The sequence below is a fragment of the Thrips palmi genome, unplaced genomic scaffold, assembly GCF_012932325.1.
Source record: "Thrips palmi isolate BJ-2018 unplaced genomic scaffold, TpBJ-2018v1 HiC_scaffold_3, whole genome shotgun sequence".
NCBI lineage: Eukaryota > Metazoa > Arthropoda > Insecta > Thysanoptera > Thripidae > Thrips > Thrips palmi.
This window is the reverse complement of record NW_023144630.1, coordinates 11,859,924-11,886,620: the sequence shown is the minus strand read 5'-3', so window position 1 is coordinate 11,886,620 and position 26,697 is coordinate 11,859,924. Positions and strand designations below refer to the sequence as shown.

At 45.3% G+C, this 26,697-nt stretch overlaps 4 protein-coding genes and 2 long non-coding RNA genes across 6 annotated transcripts; 1 reads left to right on the top strand and 5 right to left on the bottom strand.

Annotated features, from left to right (window-relative positions):
• Positions 1–297: 297 nt before the first annotated feature.
• Positions 298–1,309, bottom strand: LOC117648311. Its single transcript, XR_004587889.1, has 2 exons — positions 872–1,309; positions 298–798 (listed from the first exon to the last, which is right to left on the bottom strand). It is a non-coding gene; the product is annotated as an uncharacterized LOC117648311 (long non-coding RNA).
• Positions 1,310–5,080: 3,771 nt separating this feature from the next.
• On the bottom strand, positions 5,081–6,102 carry LOC117647879. The gene is made up of 2 exons (XM_034389851.1): positions 5,415–6,102; positions 5,081–5,244 (listed from the first exon to the last, which is right to left on the bottom strand). The coding sequence occupies exons 1-2, from the start codon at positions 5,719–5,721 to the stop codon at positions 5,081–5,083; spliced, it is 471 nt and encodes a 156-aa protein (XP_034245742.1). The 5' UTR covers positions 5,722–6,102.
• A 199-nt stretch (positions 6,103–6,301) lies between these two features.
• LOC117647878 lies at positions 6,302–8,284 on the bottom strand. Its single transcript, XM_034389849.1, has 2 exons — positions 8,101–8,284; positions 6,302–7,980 (listed from the first exon to the last, which is right to left on the bottom strand). The coding sequence occupies exon 2, from the start codon at positions 7,964–7,966 to the stop codon at positions 6,302–6,304; it is 1,665 nt and encodes a 554-aa protein (XP_034245740.1). The 5' UTR covers positions 7,967–7,980; positions 8,101–8,284.
• Positions 8,285–15,385: 7,101 nt separating this feature from the next.
• LOC117647877 lies at positions 15,386–17,175 on the top strand. Its single transcript, XM_034389848.1, has 4 exons — positions 15,386–15,553; positions 15,727–16,283; positions 16,840–16,948; positions 17,059–17,175. The coding sequence occupies exons 2-4, from the start codon at positions 15,748–15,750 to the stop codon at positions 17,173–17,175; spliced, it is 762 nt and encodes a 253-aa protein (XP_034245739.1). The 5' UTR covers positions 15,386–15,553; positions 15,727–15,747.
• On the bottom strand, positions 16,484–22,873 carry LOC117648303 (serine protease easter-like). The gene is made up of 5 exons (XM_034390763.1): positions 22,738–22,873; positions 22,251–22,359; positions 20,853–21,046; positions 18,352–18,462; positions 16,484–17,672 (listed from the first exon to the last, which is right to left on the bottom strand). Exons 1-5 carry the CDS (start codon positions 22,772–22,774, stop codon positions 17,356–17,358), a joined length of 768 nt encoding a protein of 255 aa, XP_034246654.1. The 5' UTR covers positions 22,775–22,873; the 3' UTR covers positions 16,484–17,355.
• Positions 22,874–24,441: 1,568 nt separating this feature from the next.
• On the bottom strand, positions 24,442–25,461 carry LOC117648304. Its single transcript, XR_004587887.1, has 3 exons — positions 24,950–25,461; positions 24,729–24,801; positions 24,442–24,644 (listed from the first exon to the last, which is right to left on the bottom strand). It is a non-coding gene; the product is annotated as an uncharacterized LOC117648304 (long non-coding RNA).
• Positions 25,462–26,697: the final 1,236 nt, after the last annotated feature.

The following is a 26,697-nucleotide window of genomic DNA, read 5'->3' as shown; positions in this document are numbered from 1 at the left end:
TCCTGCCACCCACCCCCATCCCTTTCCGCAGTTCCCAGAGCAGAAGTAGGGGCGCCTGGAGGGTAGGCTGCACCCCGCACGCCGCCCCGGGCTCCCACGGTCACCGCCAAGCAGGTAGGCAACTCATCCTACGTTACTACCCCTCTTCCCCTGTCCCCTCCCCCTACTCCATCTCCTTCTTGACCTTCAAATTTTCAGTATGGCCCTAGGCGAGAGTTTGTGTTGCACATTGTCAAATGTTTGTTACCAGACTGAGATTTCTTTCAAATTGTTAGGAAATTTAAATCGAACACAAACTTTAAAATGCTGGGTGTTTATTCAAAGTTGTTTTTATACATAAAAATTATCTGACCTTCCTCTGAACCTTTAAAGTAGTATAACTGTAGCTGCAAGTTATACCTTGCTTCAAAACATATTTTTTTTCTTAGATTTTAATTTTACATCTGCTGCCTTAGCATCACTTACTCGAAGTTTCACAATTGTCCCTTTGGCTTGAAAGTACGGATTAACTAGACTTACAATGTCATGTAGACTAACAATTATAACAATATCAGTAAACTTGTAACTTCTTGGTTGTCCAGTAGCTTCCATAACTTGAACTGCTCTGCCAATGCATGTCTTTTTGGCGCATGTGGTCTTCCAACGCCGACTGGCTGTGAAAGTCGTGTCCGCACACGGGGCAGCGGAGTGTGTGGACATGGTGATATGCTTCTTGCACCACTACCGCCGATGACGTAATAATTAGCAAGAATTGTGCCCCCTGTGCGGACGTGTCGGGGTGGAGCGGTCGAATTCACCCTGGGGAACAATCATAGTGCAATACTGTATAGGAGCAAACCATGATCAATTGTGTCTTTAAAAAAATACTTACTCTGCATGAGTTGTTTGGCGGGGCACTCGGCCACCGCCTTCCCCAGGAGCCACTGTTTTGTTTTCCCAGGTGGAGTCATCTTCCGGTGGCGTGGACAGATAAGTGGGGCGCACTCGCCCTTGCCACTAAAGACTTGGTCGGGGACGTTGCACGCTCTCACCACCGCGATGAAATCGGTTATAGGGGCATTCCAGACCCAATTAGCAGGCCGCGTAGGTGACCACTGCCGATTTCGTTCCTTTTGTGGTCAAATGTTACCTACCACTAGGGTAAGATGACCCTAAATTTTTAAGGTCGAAATATGAATACTTCAGGAGATATCGCAATTTGAAATTTTCTCTGAAAAATCTTTTAGTGGTTTTGTACAAAGTGTCAACTTTTGCGCGAATCCCTCCTGCTTCTTAAGTTTTCGACTCGGAAGGTCTAGATCACTGCTCCTTACGTAAAATTCATCAAGGAATCAGAATCCGTCGCCAAAAAGCACCTACGATCGAGTTTAGAGGTCAAAAAGTGGCCTCAAACACAAAATTTTGTTATTTTTGTGCCTAATTTCAAGGCAAAAATGTAAAGGGAAGCGGGTCTAAACATAAACTTCCCAATAGTGGAAAATGTTCCTTTAGACTCCCTCTAAATAGCTGCGGCTCGAAAAAGATGGTTATAGGTCAGGATCAGGCAACACAGCCTTCAAATTAGAGAGCGAATTTCAGTGAATTTAATAAATTATGTTAGCAGTAGGGTGCGTCGATATACACGACTTTTTGACTACGACTCTTGGAAAGCGCTCTAGGTTGATGATTTTTTGGTGATGATTCCAAAACTGACCTCGGTACTACGATAGGACAACTTCTTCATGTCCCTATTGGGTGTTAAGTGCCAAAAAACGCGTAGTTTCAAGAGTTTTTCTTGGGTTTTGGTCCCGCACACCATCCCAAACTGTCGGGGCGACTGTTGCATGGTCTGTTGGACATCACGTCCACAAAAGACAACTCTTGCAGTGTGGCCGGACTTTCGAACACCTTCCATGTAAGATCCAGACGTCAATTTTTATGCTATTCTTACTAATTTCTTCGTTATTTTGCCAAAGCTTCACTGTATTTTGACAGAGGTGTTATGTAACCAAATAAATCAATTTGGCACTGCGACCTTGAGACTCGTGTCAATAGAGCATTCTAGTCGACCACGATCGAAGAACTAGAAGAAGAACAAATCTGGATCTCGCATCGGCAACAAACTTTGCAGACTACTGCGAGTGGACTAGATTTAGAGTTGTCAGAGGCGTATATTCTCCAAAAGCACTTTCGTCTGTTTCAAATATTTTTTAACCCAGGAATTGAGGATATTTGTCGATATTTCTCCTTGAAACCAGGCTCGCCACGTACTTTCTTTCTTCCCGCCTTCCGGTTTTGTTCTTCTTTTCGTTTTTCAATCGCCAACGACTAGAATGCTGTATTTAAAAGTATAAGGGACTTTCTTAAAGGTACAAACACCTTTCCAAGCTAACGTAAGACCTGCAGGCCCAATGCAAGCCCATAGGGCGATTCCATGCCAAACCAACGAACTCTTGGAAATTCATCTCCTCGATTTTGATGAAACTTTTTTTAGTGGTAGGGGTCATTATGAAAAGATCCCATATCAAAGGGTTTTGCGATATGTCACCCCGTTTGGCTGTAATACCTTGGCAAAAATTTCACTTTGGTCAAAATCATGATATTTTTTTTACTTGTCTCCGTACTACCTGAAAGTTTTTAGATTTTTTCCGACAGTGGTTCTTTACGTAAAAAGAGCTGGGGAACACGATGGAAATAGTTTCGAGACGATTGGGTGAAGTTTTGATGTCGGTTTTTCCATTTAACGTAATTTTTTTCCGAAAAATCGAGGTTTCCAAAATAGCTCATCTTCGATTTCGATGTGACTTTCCTCACATGATTCTCTCACATATTGAAAGAAAATCCTAAAAGGATTTGGTCGGCCCACCGTAAGTTTTTTTTCTGCACTTGAAAAGATGTATCATTTTGGGCGTTTTTCTTGAATTCTCGAACCTACTTTCTGAGTTTGCGTCCAATCTTATGTCTCGTGAGGACATAAATTTTGTCTTGTCGAGACGAATCCATTGATATATAGAAAAGTCATTTTGGACAATTTTGAAAATTCCTCCATATTTCAGTATGAGAGAAACTAGGGTAAATTTTCAAAATTGTCCAAAATGACTTTTCTATATATCAATGGATTCGTCTCGACAAGACAAAATTTATGTCCTCACGAGACATAAGATTGGACGCAAACTCAGAAAGTAGGTTCGAGAATTCAAGAAAAACGCCCAAAATGATACATCTTTTCAAGTGCAGAAAAAAAACTTACGGTGGGCCGACCAAATCCTTTTAGGATTTTCTTTCAATATGTGAGAGGATCATGTGAGGAAAGTCACATCGAAATCGAAGATGAGCTATTTTGGAAACCTCGATTTTTCGGAAAAAAATTACGTTAAATGGAAAAACCGACATCAAAACTTCACCCAATCGTCTCGAAACTATTTCCATCGTGTTCCCCAGCTCTTTTTACGTAAAGAACCACTGTCGGAAAAAATCTAAAAACTTTCAGGTAGTACGGAGACAAGTAAAAAAAATATCATGATTTTGACCAAAGTGAAATTTTTGCCAAGGTATTACAGCCAAACGGGGTGACATATCGCAAAACCCTTTGATATGGGATCTTTTCATAATGACCCCTACCACTAAAAAAAGTTTCATCAAAATCGAGGAGATGAATTTCCAAGAGTTCGTTGGTTTGGCATGGAATCGCCCCATACAGTTATCACCTGGCGCGCAGCAAGAGCGGCTGAGGCCTTTCGGGGAATTTCTGGCACTGTAATTCAAAGGGTGAGACATCGCACCAATTTTTGGCAGAACAAAATGTATCACCGAAAAAGGGTGATACTAAAATGTATCACCGATAAAATGGTCGTACACGCATGTATCACCAAAAAAAGGTCGTACACAAATTTATCACCGAAAAAAAGGTGAGAAAAGGCGAGATTGGCCCTTGTTTTCCTGGGGAAGTATCACCCTTTTTCCGGTGATACATTTGTGTACGACCTTTTTTTTCGGCAGTACATGCGTGTATGATCATTTCTTCGTTGATACATTTGAGTATCACCCTTTTCCGGGGTGATACAGTTATGTCTCAACCCTCAGAGAGTGAGATGTATCACTATTTGATTTTCAGTGTGCTAACCCCCCCCCCCCCTCTCTGTTTCCGTTCATCTCTCTCCTCCCTACCCAGTACCCAGACCCCATGCAGGGGTTGCAATGCGTCCTACCTGTCCTTGCAGTCCTTCTTACAACCTCCGGTCATGGTACAGCCAGACCGGGTCGCTAAAATACTTTGTCATTTAAAAACAGGCAAATTAACGAAGAAATTAATAAGAATAGCATAAAAATTGACGTCTGGAACTCACATGGAAGGTGTCCGATAGTCCGGCCACACTGCAAGAGTTGTCTTTTGTGGACGTGATGTCCAACAGACCATGCAACAGTCGCCCCGACAGTTTGGGATGGTGTGCGGGACCAAAACCCAAGAAAAACTCTTGAAACTACGCGTTTTTTGGCACTTAACACCCAATAGGGACATGAAGAAGTTGTCCTATCGTAGTACCGAGGTCAGTTTTGGAATCATCACCAAAAAATCATCAACCTAGAGCGCTTTCCAAGAGTCGTAGTCAAAAAGTCGTGTATATCGACGCACCCTACTGCTAACATAATTTATTAAATTCACTGAAATTCGCTCTCTAATTTGAAGGCTGTGTTGCCTGATCCTGACCTATAACCATCTTTTTCGAGCCGCAGCTATTTAGAGGGAGTCTAAAGGAACATTTTCCACTATTGGGAAGTTTATGTTTAGACCCGCTTCCCTTTACATTTTTGCCTTGAAATTAGGCACAAAAATAACAAAATTTTGTGTTTGAGGCCACTTTTTGACCTCTAAACTCGATCGTAGGTGCTTTTTGGCGACGGATTCTGATTCCTTGATGAATTTTACGTAAGGAGCAGTGATCTAGACCTTCCGAGTCGAAAACTTAAGAAGCAGGAGGGATTCGCGCAAAAGTTGACACTTTGTACAAAACCACTAAAAGATTTTTCAGAGAAAATTTCAAATTGCGATATCTCCTGAAGTATTCATATTTCGACCTTAAAAATTTAGGGTCATCTTACCCTAGTGGTAGGTAACATTTGACCACAAATGACGAAATCGGCAGTGGTCACCTACGCGGCCTGCTAATTGGGTCTGGAATCGATGGGGGGGCATTCCAGACCCAATCTTGGTTTGAAGTATGACCTCCTGCTCTTCCTCCTGTTCCTCCTGTTGTTCGGAAGGTCCTACAAGTTCAAATTTCGGTAAGTAATACAGTAACTTAACTACGTTTAATTTCCGGGTCCCATCTCACTAAGGGATGGTGGGATGCGACATGCATGTCACATCTCACTATCCTTTAGTGGGATGGGACATGCATATCGCATTCTACCTGACTATAGTGGGTACACTCTACCTTGCGACGGAGCGGAAGGCAGAGACGCTGCAGGATGAGGCACTGCAGGAGGAGTCTCGTTGCTAGGTCCCTGTGGCACTCTAGGAATTAAAGCATGGTGGGATTTGATTCCATCAATGTCAAAAGCTGTCTCAAATCTCACAAGTAAAGCCTTTTCATTTTCAATAACTTCTTCTTTCGGAACCCATTTAGCAGTCACTCCTTGAATGTTTTTAGACACCCAATCATAGAAATCATATGCAATTGTTATTTGTGGGTCTTTTGCTGTTAAGCGTAGGCAATGCAACATTGTAGTATGTTTGATCATGCCGCCCACACCATCACAGGCAGTTTTTCCATGGCTCGTAGCATAAAAGTGCCATTCTGCAGGTACTCCAAAATCCCTTTCATGAAACCATACATTGGCGGCAGCTTTTTTATTTTTGTACTGAGCAGCACAACCGTCTGAAAAATATTTGACTTAAGCCAGCTTTATCTTGAGGTCCTCAGTTATATGACGGATCAATTTTTTCTGAAATGTATGCACTGCAGCAGTACTATGGTCCAAGTGATCTGATATCAAAACAAATGCTGAGTGGCATACTTTGCCCTCAGCATCTTTATAATAAATCAAACAGGGATGCAATGTCGCCTGTTTATTATTAAAGTACCCCCCCTGGGAGCTATTTTGTACAACAAAAGAGAAATTTTCTGGAAAGTCAACATTAACAACAACTTCACCATCTTTTAAATTTTCAATGAGCTATTTAGACCGAAAGAAGAAGAGAAAGAAATTGCAAGATGGCCGCCGCTAGAACATAACAAACCCTCACTTGTTTTCTGCTCGGGAGCGTCTGCGCATGCGCAGAGCAGAAAACATAGGAAAACAAGTGAGGGTTTGTTATGTTCTAGCGGCGGCCATCTTGCAATTTCCTTTTCTTCTTCTTTCGGTCTAAATAGCTCATTGATTCCTTATAGAAATTTGCTTGCACTTTGCTAATAAAATCATGGGGTATGAGACTTTCAATCTGCGATATAAACTCAGAAATAAAATCATCAGTAGATTTACTTAAAGTTACAATATTTGCCCGGTCTGTGGACTCCCACTGGTTGTAAACCACAGTGGAAATCATTTCAGAGTCAAAATAAACTTCCAATTTTTCCTGTAAAACAGTGGAATCACAACAGTCATTACATCTTCGAAAAAAACAGTCTTCACTAGGCTCTGAGCATAAAAGCAACTTTTTGCACGCTTTTATATTTTCTAATCCAGCTTCACTTAGATTTCCCGCTTCAAACATAAGTTCTGGATTCTGATGATAGGTGCACACACAAATCACATGAGTCCCGGCACTACCAGCTAATACACACTCTTTTGGTCTCAGTTCACAAAATTTAGCTAAAGAGACTTTGTGATCAGGGTGTTCTTCTTTAAACTTTTGATGCAAGCAACTGAGAGTAGACAGCACTAGTCTTTTAGTTTTCTTCAGTCTCTTCCCGTCCACTAAAACACTCAGTACATCTTTGGCTCCAGGGAGAGGCCGACTTATGTCGTCCCTGTAGTAGAATTTGGTGATCAGCTCCACTGTCTCAGGTGAAAGTTTGCGTCCCACTTTAGGACCCGGGCCACACAGAATACCCTTGTCTTGCACTAGTAGACGGCTTTTCCTCGCCATGTAGTTGGATACCCCAAATGTGCTTTCAATCCTGGAAATGCTCCAACTTTTTGGTACAACTGATAAAGCTAATAATTTTTTATCGGGCTGGGGATGACAATCAATAAATTGCTGTAGTTGGCCTATTATTTCTCTGAAGTATACTGCATCTTCATCCTCAGTTAGTTGTTGATCAGAAAATTTTGTCAGCGCTGCTCTTATTTTCTTCATAACTTTACGCCCATAGCTCTTCTGAGTCTTTAATTTCCTTTCATTAACAGGAGAGAATCCAAGAGAGGACAGCCAAGTATTTAATCCGTCAATACTCTCCTGAAAAAACTCTTCTTTAGAAGCCTTTTTATCAGCAGGTACAGTGGGAGTTGTAATATCACTGGGGGCCAAAGTAGACCCTACACTAGGTGACGAAAATATAGGAGGGTTGGAAATTGAAGCCGGGTCAGGAGCGTTGCTTGAAGATTCTTGAGCAGCCTTTTCTGCGGCACATTTTTCAGCAGCTTTGATTTTAGCGTTCAGGTCAATCTTGCACTTGACACACACTTTCTTGCCGGGCACCAAAGCAAGTCCAATAGTTTTGGCACTGTCCCGCATTTGGAGTGTAATAACATGCAATTGAGGAGTGCCAGTTTTTTTCTTTTTGGCTGGAGGGCCATCATGAACAGATGTTGACTGATGAAGACAGCAGTTTTTCTGGTGTGCTTCAAAGCGGTGAATGAACTTAGTGAAATGTCCATCACAAACATACTGCAAACTCTTTCTGCAGCCACTTCTGATCTTGAGCAAACGAATCCTTTCTGGAGATAGGCTGGCTCTTGCAGTGAAATCCCCAGAGCAGGCACCAACATCAGGAAGATGTTGTACCTTTCTCAGGAAACACTTCTTGGTGTCTGCTCGGCCCATTGTGTAGGGGGAACCTGAACCACAAAGAAACCAAACCTCAAAATAAAACAAGAAGCGTCATCAAACCAAAGCACAATCCTATAATATCAGATTTTGTAAAAAAGAGAAAGAACTCGTACACAAGAAAAACGGACCTTTTCAGGGCATAAAATCGACTCAAAGTCAATGCTCAAAAAATATTTACTCCAACAAGTAGTCGGTGCAGAAAGTAAACAAACCAAGACAAAGGAACAACAACAAGTTCGTCTTGTCGCCACAGCCCAAACACTGGCAGCACCGTCGGGGGGAATGCCGTTTTCGCATCAACTTCGGCTGCACTTTGGCTGCGCCACGAAGCAAGGCTCGGGGTGACTAGGAAGGGTTGCCTACCTGCTTGGCGGTGACCGTGGGAGCCCGGGGCGGCGTGCGGGGTGCGGCCTACCCTCCAGGCGCCCCTACTTCTGCTCTGGGAACTGCGGAAAGGGATGGGGGTGGGTGGCAGGACACCGCGGTGCCACAGCGCCGGGCCGTTGTGCACCGTTCAGGCAGAGGGTAGGCCCGGATCCAGTGCAGAGGTCCACGGGAATCGCTCGTTCTCCCAAACGAAAAAAAGTACTTTGTATGATTAACATTTTCGTTTAGGGGAAGGGTAAAGCTACTTTTTGAGCCATAGCATGTCAATTTTGATGAAGGGGAACAGTTTCAAACATAACTTTGAAAGTTTGAGTTTAGTATAAAAGAAAAATTTTTTCTCCAAAAAAAATAGTTTTTCTTTGATTTTATTCAGTTTTTTCTCCTCTTTCCAACGGTGTACTCATTTTTGTCGTACGACGAATAGTTCCGGAGATATTAGCAAAAAACGGATAACCATTCACAAAAAGTGAAAAAAATTGAATCGTGCACTACTCAGACCCCTTTGACATTTCGACCAAAATATTTTGGCAACTTCAATGGGACCATAAGACCAACAATCGCTGCAAGTTTCATCAAAATCGGAGCACTGGTCGATTTGAACCTTGTCGATTTCACATGGAATGACCCTTGAGTCAAGCATAAAGTTACGCTTGAAGACGTTACGCTTGAAATCAAGCATAGGCTAGGAATTCCCCCATGCATTTAGATAGGGGAAATCTTGACGGATGAGCCTGTTACGCTTGAAAGCAGTGGGTAATACTACGCTTTAGTTTTACCAGTGTATCATGGCGAACTGGAAAGAAAAGAATGAATAAGAACACTCTAAAAAAAATTATGAAATTTCATATCCAAAGGAGTCTAAAATTTCATAATCACGTTCTAAACCTCAATTTTCATATCCTGCGTATGAAATTTAAGATCGTGTAATGAAACCTAAGATTTGGGTTATGGATTTTAAGATTAACTGGTTATAAATTTTTAGAACAGAGTAACTTATAACTCCGGTTCTTAAAATCTAGATTTTCGTTTTGAAAGTTTATAACGCTTGCCGATTTTAGAGCAAGGTTCTGAAATTTTTAACCGTTTAGTCCTGCTGCCTACTCCTTTATTCATGGTTAGGTTAATAAATAGGTGAATTTTTCATTTTTTAACGGCATGTGTTAACAATTTTTGAACCGCTATGGTAGGAGTCCTAGGGGCGGTCTACTAACTGAAAAGCGTACCTTTTATGCACTAACTGGAGCAAGCACGCTTTTGCTTGCGTATGCCTACTACTGTTAAGTGCATACATGCCATATGCACGGTATAACATGCATGAGTGCATGCTTGGCGGGCATGCGCTTGTTGGAGCGTACTTGCAGGCATGCTCCAGTTAACGCATGTTCAAAATTTGTGTGTAGTATTTCCCAAGAGGCTGTAAATCGCGTCCCTTGCAATGCCTGACCGGCCACCGTCCTCCGGGCCGAGCCGAGCCGCAACGAACCGAGCCGGCCGAGCCGAGCCGGGCCGAGCCGCCCCGAGCCGAGCCGTAGGGTGCCGAGTCGGCGGCGCTGCCTCCACGGAAAATCACCGCTCACCGGCCGGCCGGCCGAAGCTACCTGTGCCCGGCGAGGGGTCGCGTAATCCCTCGGCCGCACGGGATTTCGGCGACACTGCGTCACTTTTAGTGTGTCTTTGTCTCCAGTGCTGTGCACATCGTATCCAGTCCGCGTCCGCGTCACCGCAAGTTCGCGTCATCAATTTTGTTTCGCTGCACCGTTAGTGCGCGTAGTGCGTAGAGTGCAGTTAAAGTGTTGCTTGTGGTGCCGAACAGCCACCACTCGTGTTCAAGAGTTACAAGCTATTTTGGCGACCCTCGGAAAATGGACGTGTTTTCGCCAAAAGCGGTGTCACTGAGTGCTGTTATTCCATCTTCTTAACTGCAGGGACGGGCGATGAACGTGCGGGTGGCGTATTATATCAATTCGCTTCTCCTCTTTCATCCTCGTCCCCAAAGTAGTTTCTGCGTGTCGACCGAGTTTCCCCAAAGTGCATCTGGACCTTGTGCACTGCTGCGCCTCTGACTGTTTACAGCGTCGACTCAAGTTTTGCAGAAGTGCTGCACTACAATGCTTATTTCCGTTGGCTAGCTGCAATGACTTTCGATAATACTGAGTGTGGAAAGAAATCATATCTTTCTGAGATTTCATTATTTGTAACATCAAGAAAGGGAAATAAGTTTTAACTACACATTTTGTGGGCAGTAATGAAACTATTATCATGTTTCATAATATTGGTTGTAGAGATTCAGAACCAAATGTGAGTTTTCATAACACATTGATTCTGAAAATTAAACAGCTAGTTCTTACATTTCATAAACCACTTCTGAAAGTTTAGAACAGCAAGTTATGAAATTTAAGAACTTTTTGGATATGAAATTTAAGATCCATTGTTCTACAAATAACTTCAAATCCAGATTATGAAATTTAAGAAGCATTTTTTTTAGAGTGAACTTTGGAACAGGCATTTAGAACTGAAGCAAAAGAAAGAATAAGAAGTAATAGAACTCAACGATTACCTGGAGTATTGCTACGCCACTGGGGGTGCCGCCAAGGTGGTGTCTCAAGGGCCTCTGCTCGCTGGCACCAAGCATAAGGAGAATGCTCTACAGCATCATTGCGAACTGGAAAGAAAGAAAAGAATGAATGAGACCTTTAAAACATGCATTGAAACTAAAGCATAAGAAAGAATAAAAAGTAATAGCTCTTAATGATTACCTGGAGTGTTGCAATGCCACTGCGAAGCAGTACTCGTGCTGGCGGTTGCGCTGCTGCTGGCACAAGCAGGACCCGAGTAGCGGCCTCTGAAACCTAAATGAGAAAAAATTCGGGAAAGTTAAGAAACAGACATGGATTAACAATAGTAAGTGCAATAGAAAGATGCAAGGCGGAGAAGTTGTGATAAATTACACTGTAAAAATTATGTTGTGAATTTACGACGGATTATTTTACGAAGGTTTTTGGGAATGTCCAAAAGTGCACTGTAAATGTTTTTTTCCTACAGGAAGTTTTGTAAATCAACGGAAGTTCGTCGTTAATTTACGAAGGTTCTTAGTAAATTTACGAAGAAAAATCGTAAATGTACAAAGTTTGTTGTAAATTTACGAAGCCCTTCGTAAATTTACGACGGGCTTCGTTAATCTACGACGGGTCTTCGTAAATCTACGGCGGACCTTCGTAAATAAACGAAGGATCTGTTGGCAATTTTTTTGCCGAAGGATCAGTCGTTAATTCCAGACGTATAATTACGAAGGTTCTCTGTATATTAACGAAGGTTCTTTGTTTATTAACGAAGGTTCCCTGGAAATTTACGAAGGATCTTCGTAGATTTACGAAGGTGCTTCGTAAATTTCCATTGTGTTTGTAAAATCGACAGAGATCGTTCATAAAATTAACGAAGGTTTTTGTAAATATACGAAGACCTTCGTAAATTAACGAAGGAACCGTTGGCAATTTTTTTGCCGAAGGATCCGTCGTTTATTCCGGACATTAATTTTTACAGTGTACCTGGGCTGTCTGGCCACTGGCTCCAAGCAGAGGCTCCGTCGATTCGGGAGGGGTCATGACCATGGATTGGCACCGGAGACATCACCGCAAACTGGAAAGAAAGAAGACGTTTGAAAGTAAATGTAAGGTGCAGATGAAATAGGAAAGAAAGGATTTAAGTTGATCCGTGAAATAGGAAAGGGAATAAATTATACAAAAATATTAAAGGTGAGACGAGAGGAAAAGAAATAGTACCACTTGAGGAAGGACTTCCAGAGGCTGCAATTTGCAGAAGCACGTGAGCTTGGTGCAGGCATTGGTAACATGGTGGAAGTACAGCTTGGTCCAGCTGCTGTTGCGGGAATTGCTGGCAAGTGGGAAGCACTGGTACTTGCTGTTGCTGGCACCAGCAAGTCACACTGCACCCCGACCTCGACTGTGACAGGCTGGATAGTGTCAGTCTGAGTGCACAGGTCCCTCACTACTGTAATAGACTAGGGGTACGCTAGGGTGGCCCAAAAAAAATCAAAGTTTTTCCGATTGTCCAATTCCGCTCAAAAATCGATTCTAGAACGAAAAAAATTACCTCTCTTTTTTGCGTTTTGTGCTGAAACGATTTTGAATACCGGCTCTATATACGACTCTAAGGCTCCCCGAGCAAGCAAAAAGCTACTTTGAATTAAATGTGATGTTGGATATTTTGCCGGAGAGCCGACACTTTGAGAAAAACCTAAGACATCGAACCTATCTCCTAAAATGTGACAGTGAGAAAAAATATCCCAAATTTGAATTATGCCCAATTTAGCCAAAACGCTGAAACGAAAATTTTGGCGAGGTGCCACGGTGGCACCCTTGAAGCTAGAAGGTAGGACTCTCGCTGAAAATAACAAGAATCCGATTCTCTCAAAAGTCCGGTCGACCGGTTGCCGTCGGCAAAGTAGTTCCCGAGAGCGAGGGGGGTGGTCATGGTGCCCCAGTGGTCATGGTACCCCACCCTCCCTTAGTTCAGCAAAAGCGGGCAGAGCCCAAGCCACAGCAGTTGTGCAGTGCTCTCAATGATTGGGGGCTGTCAAACCATGTGGATGCTCTGTGCTCGGACACGGAAGCAACCAACACTGGACCATTTAATGGGGCTGCAAAGATCATTGAAGATACCCTTGAAAAAGAACTGCTGTACTTAGCTTGTCGGCATCATGTGCTGGAAATTCCTCCGGAGGCAGCGGTGAAAGTAGCCATGAGGGAGTTTTGTAGCAAGGACATGCCACTCTTTAAATTGTTCGTTCGTGTCTAGGACCTGGCTCTTCTTGATTCGAGCCATTCCAGAAAGGCTAGGGAAGGTGAAGGAGTGATCATCGGCTCGTCACGTGGATCGCTGACGAGAAAAACGGTCAAAAAGTGGGGACGGCGTCAAGCATGCGTTTGTAAGTGTGTACTTGCAAGCATGCATTTGTAAGTGTGTACTTGGCCAAGCATGCGTTTGTAAGTGTGTACTTGCAAGCACGCATTTGTAAGTGTGTACTTAGTAGACAGTTAGGTTTGCAGTGCATTTTTGAGTTCAGCTTCCAAAACCTGCAGGAAACATTTTAAAACTCAACTTGAAAATTTTGGTCTAAAATGACCTCATTTCGCAATTGAAACTTGCAATTTGCAACTTGCAACTCAATTTTAAAGTTTTGAACCAAAATTGGTCAAAATTTGGTAACGTGGAAGGCTGGGATGAATTTGCAAGTCAATTTTTGAGTTCAGCACAGTAATAACTGCAGGAAACAATATAAAACTCGACTTGTAAATTTTGGACCAAAATGACTGAATATGGGATGAAAATATGGGTCTAGAAAATTTTGGTGCAAAATGACCCAATATGGGATGAAAATATAGGTCTGGTGTTAAAATGGAAGTGATTTACGTTATCAGCACTCAAAAATCAGCAAGAATCAATGTGCAATTCGATTTAAAAAAATTTGACCCAAAATCGGTTATACTTTGGGTCTGGGGACAATTTAGAAGTCAAAACTGAGGTCAGCGCAGTGAAAACCACAGGTAAGCGCGTAACTCTCAACTTGGAAAGTTTCGCCCCCAATTGCGTAGCTTTAGATGAAAGTGTAGGTTTGGCATTGAAATAAATGTAGTTTTTGTGACTAGTACACTGAAATCTACGGACAACAATCTAGACTCAATTACTGTATGTTCTTATTTGTCTTCATGAAGCACCCTCTGTCGTCACCAATTCCCTGATGCCACACCAGTGCGTATCCTAGTCGAACAATATTCAATTGCCAGCATTGAATCGCTTAATTGACAACTCGCATGCATGGGTCACTATTCAATATCTCTTTTTTCTAAAGTAATGAATTCACAATTGTGTGCAATAATGGGTAGTATTTAAGTTTTGTTGCGATTTTGCGATTTTTGCGATTTTGCGATTAATCGCATGAAATCGCGATATGTGAGAAATCGCAATCGTGATACTAAAATTTGGAAATCGCCCGTCCCTATCGACCAGTGACAGTGAAGATGAAGAATCAGAAGTTGATGCAGACTTAAAAGATGGTAAGTTTACTGTAGCAACATGCCGCTTTTTAAGAGAGTTGTACAATTGTACCTCTATCCCTTTCTTATTTGTCTTTCCTTCATTCAGGAGTTGCCGAAGAAGGCACAACTGCATCATGGACTTGGTTGGCGAACAAAAATGTGACACCTTGGCCTAGAGTGCTTTCTGCGTGGAATGAGGCGTATTAAGGAATTGCAGAAACCTGAAGCTGAATCAGAGGCAACATCAAGTAAACAGAAAAACATCAAGAAGAAAAAGAAGTCAAATGATGTCTTACACTGAAACTTATCCTCAGATTACAGAGCCGCTTCGTTGGACTTTGGTAAGTTGTTCCATAAAACATTGTCACTTTATTGACAGTGAATTATTTTCGTCATTTTTATAAACCTCTGTTGCATTTAATTTCCTTTCCAGTTGGCGAGATTGACTTTGAATATATATTCAGGAAAATGCACTTATGAAAATGGATCTTGGTTAGCAGAAACTCGAGAAATTCGTCCTTCAGAAATTGAAATGAATCATCAAAGATGACCATTTTGCCCTTCGCCCTTCCTGGACGGGGCAACGGCAACAGATCCGGGCTTGGCCAGGCTGCACTGTGGCGAAAAGCTACGGAAAATTCTGTTAACAGCTTGTGGTAATTCTCCGTAGCCCCCTTGTCAATATTCTCCGTAGGCTCTTACAGAATTTTCCGTAGGACCGCACAGTATTCTCCGTTGGAATTTTCCGTAGGACTATACAGTACAGTGTTCCAGGTAGAGATGTGCGATCATGTTCGCATTCGAGCGAACTCGAACGAACAGCGGGACTGTTCGGTTCGCTCGAACCCGAACTCGCGGTGTTCGACCCCGAACTGTTCGAAAAAATGAACAGATTATGTTCATGCCTGAACACGCGACCCTCGCGCGTGGCGCCTCATTTTAGTCTTTCAAATGACGCAACGCAACGGCGGGAGTCTCCTGGCCAATCAGTGTTGCGTTCCCCCACCTCTCTCTTCATTCTGCCCCGCCTTTCTCTCCTCCCCCCTTCCCCCCGCATAGACCAGCTGACTGCCGAGCGGACAGACCGCGGACAGGTGTCAACTTTGACAGACGGAGACCAATTTCACACAACCAGCGGGTAAATATGCAATGACAGGATTAGAGATCTTAACTTTATCTTCATTTATTTCAAATCATTTTAACTCAAAACACTTCAACAAATATCTATAGTTGCGGAAAACGCTTTCCACTCGCAACACATGTGTAGGGAGGGGTTAGGTTTCCCATAGTCAATTAGTTTTTTTCTTCCAGGGACTCACTCTTCTGTTCACTATGAATGAACAAATCCAAGAGGAGTTCTTCGAGGATGATCCGGCGGAGACCGTTCTGCGGCCCGCTTCGCGTGCCCAGCAGCAGCAGTCGACATTGACTTCTTTCTTCCAACAAACTCATCCCAGTGAACGACCTGCAGATAAGCCTGAAGAAGCTCAAGTCACTGCTGCTCCTGAAACAACAAGGCAACATCAGGAGGGCAACATCTGGAACTTCCAGGTCGTACGGAGAATACTGTACGGCCCTACGGAGAATATTGATAAGAGGGCTACGGAGAATCCTGCCAAAATAATTAACAGAATTCCGTACCTTTTTGCCACAGTGTGGCTTCACCGCCGCGAACGAGTCATCGCGACTTCAAAGCCTCAAGCCTCAGCGTGCCTCGGCCTTTTGACCCTGCTCCCACCGTGCTGCCCGCCCTGCCCCTGGAGACGCCGCAAACTCGACCTCTTCCCGCCGGCCCAAGCAAGACGGGCCGCCAATCTTGTTTACACGGATGGCCATGACGTCACAGCAGTCCGGCCGGCCGGCCCCGCGTGAGGCTGCCGTGCCGGGCGGCCGCCTCCAATGCGCACTACACGCACCGCCGCCTCGCCACCGCTCTGACGTGTGTACCAGACAAACGATGCCAATTTGGGAACCGCCTTCCGGCTGTTCCTTTGCGGTTGCGCTTTTTCGTGGAAAAACAACCGTCCTCCCTAAAGAAGTCAGTGCGAGGCAGTAAAATAAAGACAAATTTTCTCTTACAAAAAAATGGAAGTAATCTTTAATTGTCAAAATTAATCGATAGTCACACAACTATATTCATAACAAGGTAGGTGTACGCCAGACAGTGGCTTGTAACAGGCTTCCCGATGCTGCGCCAGTTTCGACAATCCACGCCTGGCGCTAACACCTACCTTGGCCTGCGGCGCTGGCCTGCCTTCGGCGGACTCTCTCGCCACACATAGCCACACGAACAGACCTGATCGCACATCAAAGCAGCATTCGGATCCAGCTTTTATGCGGGGGGGACCCCCCTTCCATGTACGGGGCGACGAGGTTGGTTCGTTGGTCAAACTGTATGTCATTTTTTGTTTGACTCTCCTTAAGTTCTGGCTCACAAGATACTAAATTTGAACTTGTGGGCAAGTTGGGTCGTCGACACACAGCCATATGCGCAAATCTCCTAGCCACCTGGGCTATAAATTTAGACATGTGCGTGAGCTCAAAGCAAAAATCACCCAAATCATTAATTTCGCCTCAGATGTACGGATTTCAACGACACAATAGCAAATTTCGCTGTCCAACGGGTCGATGTATTCCATTAAGTGGGCTGGTACAGTGGCCTTCTGCAACCCACTGGGTGCAAGTGGAGTCTCTGTACATTGGGTGGCAAAATTTCGCATGCCCATGGGGTTTAAAAATTTGCAACATGTTTTACAGTGAGGCTTCGCCATCGCGCAGCCACTCTACAAATCAAAGAGTGTACATGGCATGCTCCAGTTAGAGCATACTATGTACACTCTTCGATTTGTAGAGCAATCAGTCTTTTGAAGGGAGGACTCCTGGCGAAGCAGGCGGTTCCAGGCTGCGGACGAAGGAAGCGGCCGAAGCTGTTGCGGGTCTTCAGGGCTCGATGTTCTGCAGGATCCAGGGCACGTAGTACGCGACCTTGGTGTAGACGCCGGGGGTGCCCTTCGTGGCGCAGTGTGTGGGCCCGAAGGACACGATGCCCTGCTGCACCACGCGCGGCGTGCCCTTCACCTGGCCGGCCGTGGTCAGGGGGCCGCCGCTGTCGCCCTGGCACGAGTCGCCGGTGGAGTCGCCGGCGCACATCTGCTTCTCGCTCGAGATGACCAGCTGCCGCGGCACGTACGCGCTGGCGCAGTCCTGGGCCCTGGACACGGGCACGCTCACCTTCATGAGCACCTTGCTGCCGCCCGCTGCGAGGAGAACCAGGGTCAGTGCCACCAGCACGGTAAAAACTTCGTCGTGTTTCACAAGGACCGGTCACCTCAGCTAAGGGTCGTGGCCCCTGGTCCTTAAGGAGACGCCTCTGACTAAGGCAGCTCCTTAGCCAAACTAGCGCTGCGCGTTCGTTTCCACGTCCGCCATTTTCAACCTCACATTTGCTAATTGTAGGAATTCAGAAAATAAACTAATAGAGCACAACGTAATATGTTTTCTCGCGTAAAATTTAACGCTGAATCCGGTTCTGTACTCGCTTTTCCAAAAAAAAGGAAGGATCGCGGAAAGAAATTGGGATAACGTTTACGCTGCGGCGCTGGGACGACGTGAATGAACTAGATCATCCAGAGGCAAACAGGCACTCGAAATGAAAAAATCGCACTTTTTACCTTGGTATTTTATGAAATTTAACTACTTAGTTGGTTAAATTCGTCTGTTGAGCGTGAAGCATCGGTGTAATTAGGTTAAAGTCTCAACATGTCGACATGTAAACAAACGCTTGGGTAAGGAGCTACCTTAGCCAGACGGGTCTACCTAAGGACCAGGCGCCAAGACCCTTAGCTGAGATGACCGTTCCCTTTAAAACACGACAGAGTTTTTACCGTGTGTCGGTCAAGACAGAGAGCAACGCACGATGACCTTGGCGTCCCTTACCTCCAATCCCGTTGGCCACGCGACCCCAGCCGGCCACCATCACCTTCTTGCCGGTCAGGTCCTTCTTCTGGTCCTTGGCGTCCACCGGCAGGCAAATGGGCTTCACGAAGTCTGCAACGCGAACGGACGTCAGCGAAACTGAAGTGTGTACTCAGTATGCGTCTACAGATGCATACTTAAACAAGGTAGGTTTACGCCAGACCACGTCTTGTCGTAACAGGCTTCGCGATGTCTCGCTGCCTGTTCCTCCAATCCGCGCCTGGCGTACCTACCTTGGCCTGCGGCGCTAGCCTGCCTTCGGCAGGCAATGGCTCGTCCATTGTCCTCAATTTTTTAACTTGTTGCATGCTGGGGGGCTCCGCCCCCCAGACCCCCCTACATTCTAGACAGAGTTGCTTCATCTACAGATAACACGATCTTGACCCTTGGAACTTTTTAACTTGCCGAGGCTGGGGGGCTCCACCCCCAGACCCCCTTTCTCCAAGACAGGAGTGATCTATCTGCAGAAAACTCGATTTTTCGCCCTTTTTTATGTGATTTTCGACTATAAAAACTGAAACAGTTGAGCTAGGATGGTGAAATTTCGCGTGTGCCGAGCCAAGGACATACCTAAAAAGTGTGCAAAATCTCACCAAAATCGGTCAAGCCGTTTAGGAGGAGTAGTGCGGACACACACACACACACGCACGCACGCAGACAGGAAAAACTTTTCAACCCCACCTGAGTAACTGGCTTCGCTATCGCTCAGCCAATAAGTACACATCTACAGATGCGTACTTAGCTGAGTACACATTTACAGATGCGTACTTAGCTGAGTACACATGTACAGATGCATACTCAGCTGAGTACACGTCTACAGATACATACTTGGCCCAGTACACACCTACAAACGCATACCTAACTCATCCACACTGTAAATCCAAAGGCAATACTTTTAGAACCTTTTTTGGCGATACAATTGAGTATCGCAAATAAACGGCCTTACGGAAAAGTATTGCCTTCAAAACGTCGATACACAAAAGTATCGCCAAAATTTGGCGATACTTTGGAGTACTGCCACGATTTGGCAGTAAACGTTGAACAAAACAAGGGGACAAGACCTTGGTTTAATGCCGTGGTTTTGGCAATATCCAAAAGTATTGCAAAATTTTGGCGATACGTTTTTGTATCTCCGTTCTGAAGGCAATGCTTTTCCGTAAGGCCGGTTTATTGGCGATACTCGATTGTATCGCCAAAAAATGTACTTTAGTATTGCATTTGCAGTGTAGGAGCAGGTGTGCTCATTATCAGTTCGGGTGAGTTGTCTGTTCGACGGAGACTCCGATGGACTTGGTTTGTGAGAAGAAAAGGGGGCGGGTCTTTGCTGGTAAGTCGCTCGGCCGGAGGGCCACAAAGACACTCGAGGCTCGAAACGAAAACGCGTAACTCTAATTAGCCCGGAGACTCTCAAAGCACAAGCCGAGTCAGCCAGGCGGGCGGAGAGGATTAGGAGGAGAGAGAGGGGGGGGGGGAGTAGAAGAAGCAGCAGGCTGCAGGTCATAGGGCCCGTGCAATACGCGAAATATGGCGGAACGAAAGTATGGCAAATTCACGAACTGAGACCAGCAGACGACGCCAGCAGGAGCTTATAACTGGAGATATTTAAATATCCTGAGCATTTTCTCCCAGATCAGTGCTAAGGATTCGTTCTTTAGCACATAAGCAGTACTCCGTGAGGTTATTTATCACAAAATTCCTTCAAAGGGTCGAAAAATCGAGTTAAGTTAAGGTCCCAGCCTCCAACCCCGTTTGAACTGCCGCGGTTCTTGCCGTCAAGGGTAGTTTTAGAAACTATCTCTGGATGTATCTGGAGCACATTGAGTTAAAGAAAAAAAATTTCGGATTCCAGAAACGGTTTTGTTCTATTCGAGATGCAAAGTGTGTGCGAGATTCAGTCCATTTTCTTGGCATCGGCTGCTGTAGACTCAGTTCGCGAGAGAACGTTTTCGTGTCCTTTACCCGGCAGTGACATAACGGTACGCCAATGCACAGGCCCTATGTTGGAGTCCCAGAAAGCGCGGGAAGGAGGGGGCAAATACGCACTGCAAGCATGCTGCAAGCACGGCGCTCTCGGCGCCAGCAGCGGAGCGCCAAGTTTCCCTCGCCCAGCAATCGGCGCGAGAAGGCTCTTTGGCGGCGCTGCTCGGGACGCGGATCCCAGGAGCTCCCCAAAAACGCCGTGCCACGTGCTGGGTCGCTGATCAAAGGATCCGCAACTCCTTTTCCTCCTGTCGCGAGGGGGTCCAATGCAGCACGACATTCCCGACCCGGTGGGCTTCTCAGTAAAGAGGAATAAAAGGCTTTGGAGGCCGTCACTTTTCATTTGACGGGTGAAGGGAAGCACCCTGTTGGGGATTTTGAACGTTTGACGTGCCCGGGGTTAGTGCCCTTTGGCTAGTCCCCCCTCCCCTTTTCCCCATTTGCCGCCCGGAGGCGCTCCTGCGACGCGCTGGTGGCCTCACCGGTGAATTCGACGGTCGCGGCCAGGCGCAGCAGCGCGATGTCGTCCTGGAGGCTCTTCTCGCCGTAGTTGTTGTGCTTGATGATGCGCTCGATGACCACGTCCACGGGCGGCGGCGCGCACACCTGCTTGCCCGACACGAAGGAGCAGTCGATCTCGGAGGAGGCGTCCTGCTCGCCCAGGCGCACCGACACCCTGCGCAAGGACACCGTCAAGGACCCCGTCAAGGACACCGTCAAGGACCCCGTCAAGGACACCGTCAAGGACCCCGTCAAGGACACCGTCCAGGACCCCGTCCAGGACCCCGTCCAGGACCCCGTCCAGGACCCCGTCAAAGAGGGTCTAGGACAATTCGTCCCCGATTGGTCCCCGGACTATTCGTACCCCCCATTTCGTCCCCAGGACAATAGGTACCCCACACTGTTCGTCCCCAAAATATGACTGGTCCCTAGACAATTTGCCCCTAAATAACGTTTTTCAGAATTTCATTTGTTTACTTCAAAACTTAAAGAAAGAACAGGTGCAGCCAAAAATTTTTATATATTCTCCGTCACGTTGTGGCCGATGGCGCGCAGGTAGGACAGGATGTCGTCTGCCTCGTGGTAAGTGTCGTAGCGATCTACAACACTCCTATACACTAGTAGCTAGTAGCCAACGAACGTGACGGCACGTTCGTATTCACGTGATAACGGCGAAAATTTACATACAAACGAATGTGACATACGGCAACGCTTTGTCACATTACTCCGGGTGTGACACTCAATCAGCTGGAGAACTGTCAAATTAAAACGAATGTGACACCCACGTACTGTGACATTCCTTGTAATGTGACATGCTCAAATTTTCTTGTTCCTTTGAATGTGACACGCCATGATTGTCGGATTATGGGGTGTCACGTTCGATTGAATGTGACAATTCGGGCATGTCACATTGGAACGAATGTGACAGTTCACGTGTATCACATTCGTTTGGATGTGACACGACATAAATCAAGAGGTACCATGCGTCACATTCGTGGTAATGTCTTGGTCCGGCATGGGGACCGTCCCGGCTGGGACCATTCTAAAAACGGGGACACGTTTGGGGACCAATTTGAAAGGGGGACCAATTATTTTACCGGGGGCGAATCGTTTGCGGACCCACAAGTCCCTGTCAAGGACCCCGTCAAAGACCCCGTCAAAGACCCCGTCAAAGACCCCTTCAAGGACCCCGTCAAAGACCTCGTTAAAGACCGCGCGTCAAAGACCAGTCAGCCGGCGAAAGGCAGCCAGAGGGAGGCAAGGAGGCAGTCAAACGGGTGATTTCTCGCTCTGTCTCTCTCGCACTCTTACGGAGAGCCCCAGACAGAGACAGAATCTTCTGAGCCGCTGGGCAGGGAGGCGAGGAGGCGCCAACTCACGGGATGAGGCCGGTGTCCTCGTTGATGCAGTGCGCGGCCGTGAGCACGTAGCGGTCGCTGATGAGGCTTCCGCCGCACTTGTAGTCGAACACGTCGGAGTAGTCATCCCCTGCGGCAGGCACACACTGTCAACCCTTGAGCCGGGACTGTGTCATGACATCAATTCCAAAGAAAAGGACAGCACTGTGCGCCACGTGACCCGTTAAGCCGGGTTACGTAGCAGAACACGATTACCGTGCCCGGCACTTCACTGTCCTGTACAGGGAAATTTCCCACTACTCCGTGGTACAGAATCCCGTACAAACGTAGATCCTTAAAAAGGCAGTCCTGTACTCTGACCCACAGTGACAGCTGTACTAATCCTAGATTCGGTTTTTCCACAGTGAGCCATGGCCGTTTGTCGCTCCGCTCTCTCACACCCCTTCGAAGGGGTGAGAGCGGAGAGCGACGAACCAGAGGCGGGGAGCTTTTTGAGGGGTTGACTTACGGTGGTAGCCCAGGCGCGCCATCCAGGGTAGCTCCATGACCTTGGCCTCACTGCCGCTGATGATCCTGTCGGCGCTCACGCGGCCGCACTCGTCCAACGGCAGCAGCCGAAGGTTGGCGGTGGCCAGCTCGGCGGGGCTGCCGGACGCGGAGGGCGGCGACCCGCCGGCCACGCTCGGCCCGCTGGGGCAGCACACCTGCAGTCGCAAAGTATACTCCATCGGCACCGAGGGCAAACAAGTGGACTCGTCTTTACTCCGCACCACTGTGTAAAAAATCACGTACTTTTGTACGGAAATGGTACAGACAAATATAGTACGGAGGTACGGAGAAAAGTACGGAACGTTCCGTTCTTGCTCCATATGAACCCATGTAAATGGGTACGGAAAAAAGGTACGGAGCGTTCCGTAGTTGGCAAGTACGGACGGTCCAGGCAAATTAATGACCAGACATGTTCCGTACTTTTTTCTCACAGTGCACTGTGCGGGGTGCTCGGCCCCAGCGAAGGGAGGCTGCTCTTGCGCGCGGAGCGGAGTAGCCACGCGACAGGAATCGCTTTCCACAGACAAAAGCGTGAAGGTGCCTACCATGGGGTGCACGCCGGCGAAGCCGCAGTGCGCCTGCTGCAGCTGCAGCACGTCCTCGGGGGTGGGCTGCTTGCCGCGCCGCGCCAGCCCCGACAGCGCCGCGCAGTCCTGGAGGGGCAAGCAGGCCCGGCCGAGGGGGCACTGCCGCTCGCCTGCCACTGCGGGGCACCACAGCGCCGTCAGTCAACAAGCACCTTCATTTTGAACAAATGCCGTCACTGGCTCTCTCACACCCCTCCACGACGCCCGATGAGAGTGTGAGAGAGAGACAGAGACCTTGGAGTAAAGGTCTATCCACAATTGGGCGGATGCAGGTAAACCTGAACGAGGTTTGACACCTACCCTCACGGAAATGGCTCGAAACAGTCTTAAATCATAGGTCTGTGTCTAGACTTTTTGTTTTTTGGTCCATTTTGGTAAAATTAGTAAATTGAAAATTTGCATTTTTTATTTTTCGAAATAGGAATTTTGGAGGCCTAATTTGTTTGATTAGAGCTGTCATAATATAGATCAATGTAATTTGGTTCATAGACCCCACCTCAGTCAATTTACACTGGAGGCTGAGAAATTTCTATTAGTTTTAGCGAAAAGTCAAAATAGCAGACCTTGCCCCACCTTTTAAATCTATTTCTATGCACTACAAACCTAACTGTCTACTAAGTACACACTTACAAATGCGTGTTTGCAAGTACACACTTACAAACGCATGCTTGACGCATGGAGTTATACGGCGTCAAGCATGCGTTTGTCAGTGTGTACTTGCAAGCATGCATTTGTAAGTGTGTACTTGGCCAAGCATGCGTTTGTAAGTGTGTACTTGCAAGCACGCATTTGTAAGTGTGTACTTAGTAGACAGTTAGGTTTGCAGTGTGCATGAGAATTTACCTTAATGTTGTTGTAACAACATATTAAAATTCTGTGATGGAGTTTTTTTCATTTTAAGGAAAGCGTTCCAGAAAGCGCAACTTTTAACTTGTCGATTAAACCATAACGCTTGAAATTTCACCAAATGAAAAGTACCATGAGGTCAATCTTGCTATTTTAGCCTCTTTATGGGCAGTATCAAAGTGCTAAGGAGTTTGAGGGGAGTAAAAAAAAAAAAAACATAAATACAATGTGCAAGTACTACAAACACCAACTTTTGACAGCTTTTTAATAGGAAGCCAAAGAAAATATAATACGTCTTCAGTGTACTTGAAACCAAAGATGAAAAAACAAATAAACATCACTAAGATGCCCTCCAATTGATCTCTAGCTTCTATAACCTGGTTCATTCGAATAACTACAAAGCATTTGGCATTTGGATCAAACACTGAGAATCCTGCAAAGAGCAAAAAATACAAGTTAATAACAGTGCAATGAACATAACTTCAAAGAGAGGCGTTGGGGAAGTTTGAGATCTTACCTTGGACCAATAGGATGATGTTGCCTTTAGAACACACAGCATTCTCCAAAAATTCAGAATCAGAGTCACAGTCCTAAAAAATAATAAAAAAAACTTAAAACAATCAAATCAAACTAAACGAGCAGAGAAAAGAGCACAATCACCGATCCTTTGCAAGCTGGAAGAAGAAGCCATGCATCTCACGCATGTAAGTAATGATCATGAAAAAAAAAGCACTGAACCTGTTGGGAATCTGGCTCTCCATGTTCTCCACAGCGCCTTGGGCTTCCGAAAAAACTTTCAGCTGCTCAGCTCGGCATTGCTACGAGGACTCTCACAGCAGTAACTGTTGAAGAAGCCTATCAGATCAGGAGTCATCTTGTCCAGCTGCGCCGCCCACAAGTTCTTCATTTCTTTGTTGAACATGATGAATCAGTAGGTTCGCAGACCTTGGGCACAGCCACCTCACAAACACATCATTAAGCTTTGGTACAGTCTTGCAGCCAAGAATTTCAGACCTTTGGGAAGAATGTCTTTGCAAATAACGAAACCGCATAGGCTGATGACAAGTCCTTAGATTGTGATAGGTGCTCTCTCTTCCGCACTGTGAAGTACGGAACATGTCTGGTCATTAATTTGCCTGGAACGTCCGTACTAGCCAACCACGGAACGTTTCGTACTTTTTTTCCGTACCCATTTACATGGGTTCATATGGAGCTACACTGTTAGGGATTTTGTTGTAAAATAACGAGTAATTCCCTGTTAATTCTATAGGACAAATTGTTCGTAATTTAATGAGGACAGTCGTTATAATTCAAATCTTCAACCATATCATTTTCAGGTTGGTCTCGGTTTGCCTCGACGAAAAAACGTGAAAATAGAACTAATAATGTACCTTGAAAATTTTACGACTTTCTTTGTAAATTTACGATTTTTCTTTGTAATTTAACAACCTTTTGTAATTTTACGAACAATTTGTCCTATAGAATTAACAGGGAATTACTCGTTAATTTACAATTAAACTTGTTAAATTACGATAATGCTTGTAATATGACAACTTTCGTTCGTGTAATGACGACATTCTTCGTAAAACTACAGCTAAAGTTCGTAATTTTACAAGATTGACCGTAAAAATCTGTGTAAAATTGTGAAATTTTTCTTTGTTTTTGGCCAAGAACGAATACGTTCGTAAAATAACGATTTTATGTTGTAAAATTACGATGGTATTCATGTAAAATAAAGTTGTAAAAATACGACTTCCCCTTACAGTGTAGTACGGAAAGTTCCGTACCTCCGCACTATATTTTTCTGTTCCATTTCCGTACAAAAGTACGCAATTTTTTTACACTGTGCTCTTGCGTTTCCAACGTCTCGTCAGATGGTAGCGAGGGATTTACGTTCTCACAGCCATTAGAGCTGTCATCAATTGCGCGTGCTTTAGCCTGAGGTTCCAATTCATCAGGGTTATCAATTTCTTCTTCAAAAGCACTACTTTTCTTCTTTGGCCACGTCTTGGTGTGTTCTCAGACCTCTTACTGTAGTTAACAGCATTGTATGTGTATGACAGATAAAGTCAGCAAGGCCATCACTACACTGTAAAAATTATGTTGTGAATTTACGACGGATTATTTTACGAAGGTTTTAGGGAATGTCCAAAAGTGCACTGTAAATGTTTTTTTCCTACAGGAAGTTTTGTAAATCAACGGAAGTTCGTCGTTAATTTACGAAGGTTCTTTGTAAATTTACGAAGAAAATTCGTAAATGTACAAAGTTTGTTGTAAATTTACGAAGCCCTTCGTAAATTTACGACGGGCTTCGTTAATCTACGACGGGTCTTCGTAAATCTACGGCGGACCTTCGTAAATAAACGAAGGATCTGTTGGCAATTTTTTTGCCGAAGGATCCGTCGTTAATTCCAGACGTATAATTACGAAGGTTCTCTGTATATTAACGAAGGGTCTTTGTTTATTAACGAAGGTTCCCTGTAAAT

Excerpts from the sequence above, each read along its gene's own strand:
- LOC117647879 (XM_034389851.1), bottom strand. The coding sequence starts at position 5,721 with ATGATCAAACATACTACAATGTTGCATTGCCTACGCTTAACAGCAAAA. Across the intron at positions 5,245-5,414 it reads GCCTTCCGCTCCGTCGCAAG|GACCTTCCGAACAACAGGAG; the intron begins GTAGAGTGTACC and ends TTGAACTTGTAG.
- LOC117647878 (XM_034389849.1), bottom strand. The coding sequence starts at position 7,966 with ATGGGCCGAGCAGACACCAAGAAGTGTTTCCTGAGAAAGGTACAACAT.
- LOC117647877 (XM_034389848.1), top strand. The coding sequence starts at position 15,748 with ATGAATGAACAAATCCAAGAGGAGTTCTTCGAGGATGATCCGGCGGAG. Across the intron at positions 16,284-16,839 it reads GTCCGGCCGGCCGGCCCCGC|TTCTGGCTCACAAGATACTA; the intron begins GTGAGGCTGCCG and ends ACTCTCCTTAAG. Across the intron at positions 16,949-17,058 it reads CTATAAATTTAGACATGTGC|TGGGCTGGTACAGTGGCCTT; the intron begins GTGAGCTCAAAG and ends TATTCCATTAAG.
- LOC117648303 (XM_034390763.1), bottom strand. The coding sequence starts at position 22,774 with ATGGAGCTACCCTGGATGGCGCGCCTGGGCTACCACC. Across the intron at positions 21,047-22,250 it reads GAGGACACCGGCCTCATCCC|GGTGTCGGTGCGCCTGGGCG; the intron begins GTGAGTTGGCGC and ends GTCCTTGCGCAG. Across the intron at positions 18,463-20,852 it reads CGCGACCGTCGAATTCACCG|ACTTCGTGAAGCCCATTTGC; the intron begins GTGAGGCCACCA and ends TTCGCGTTGCAG.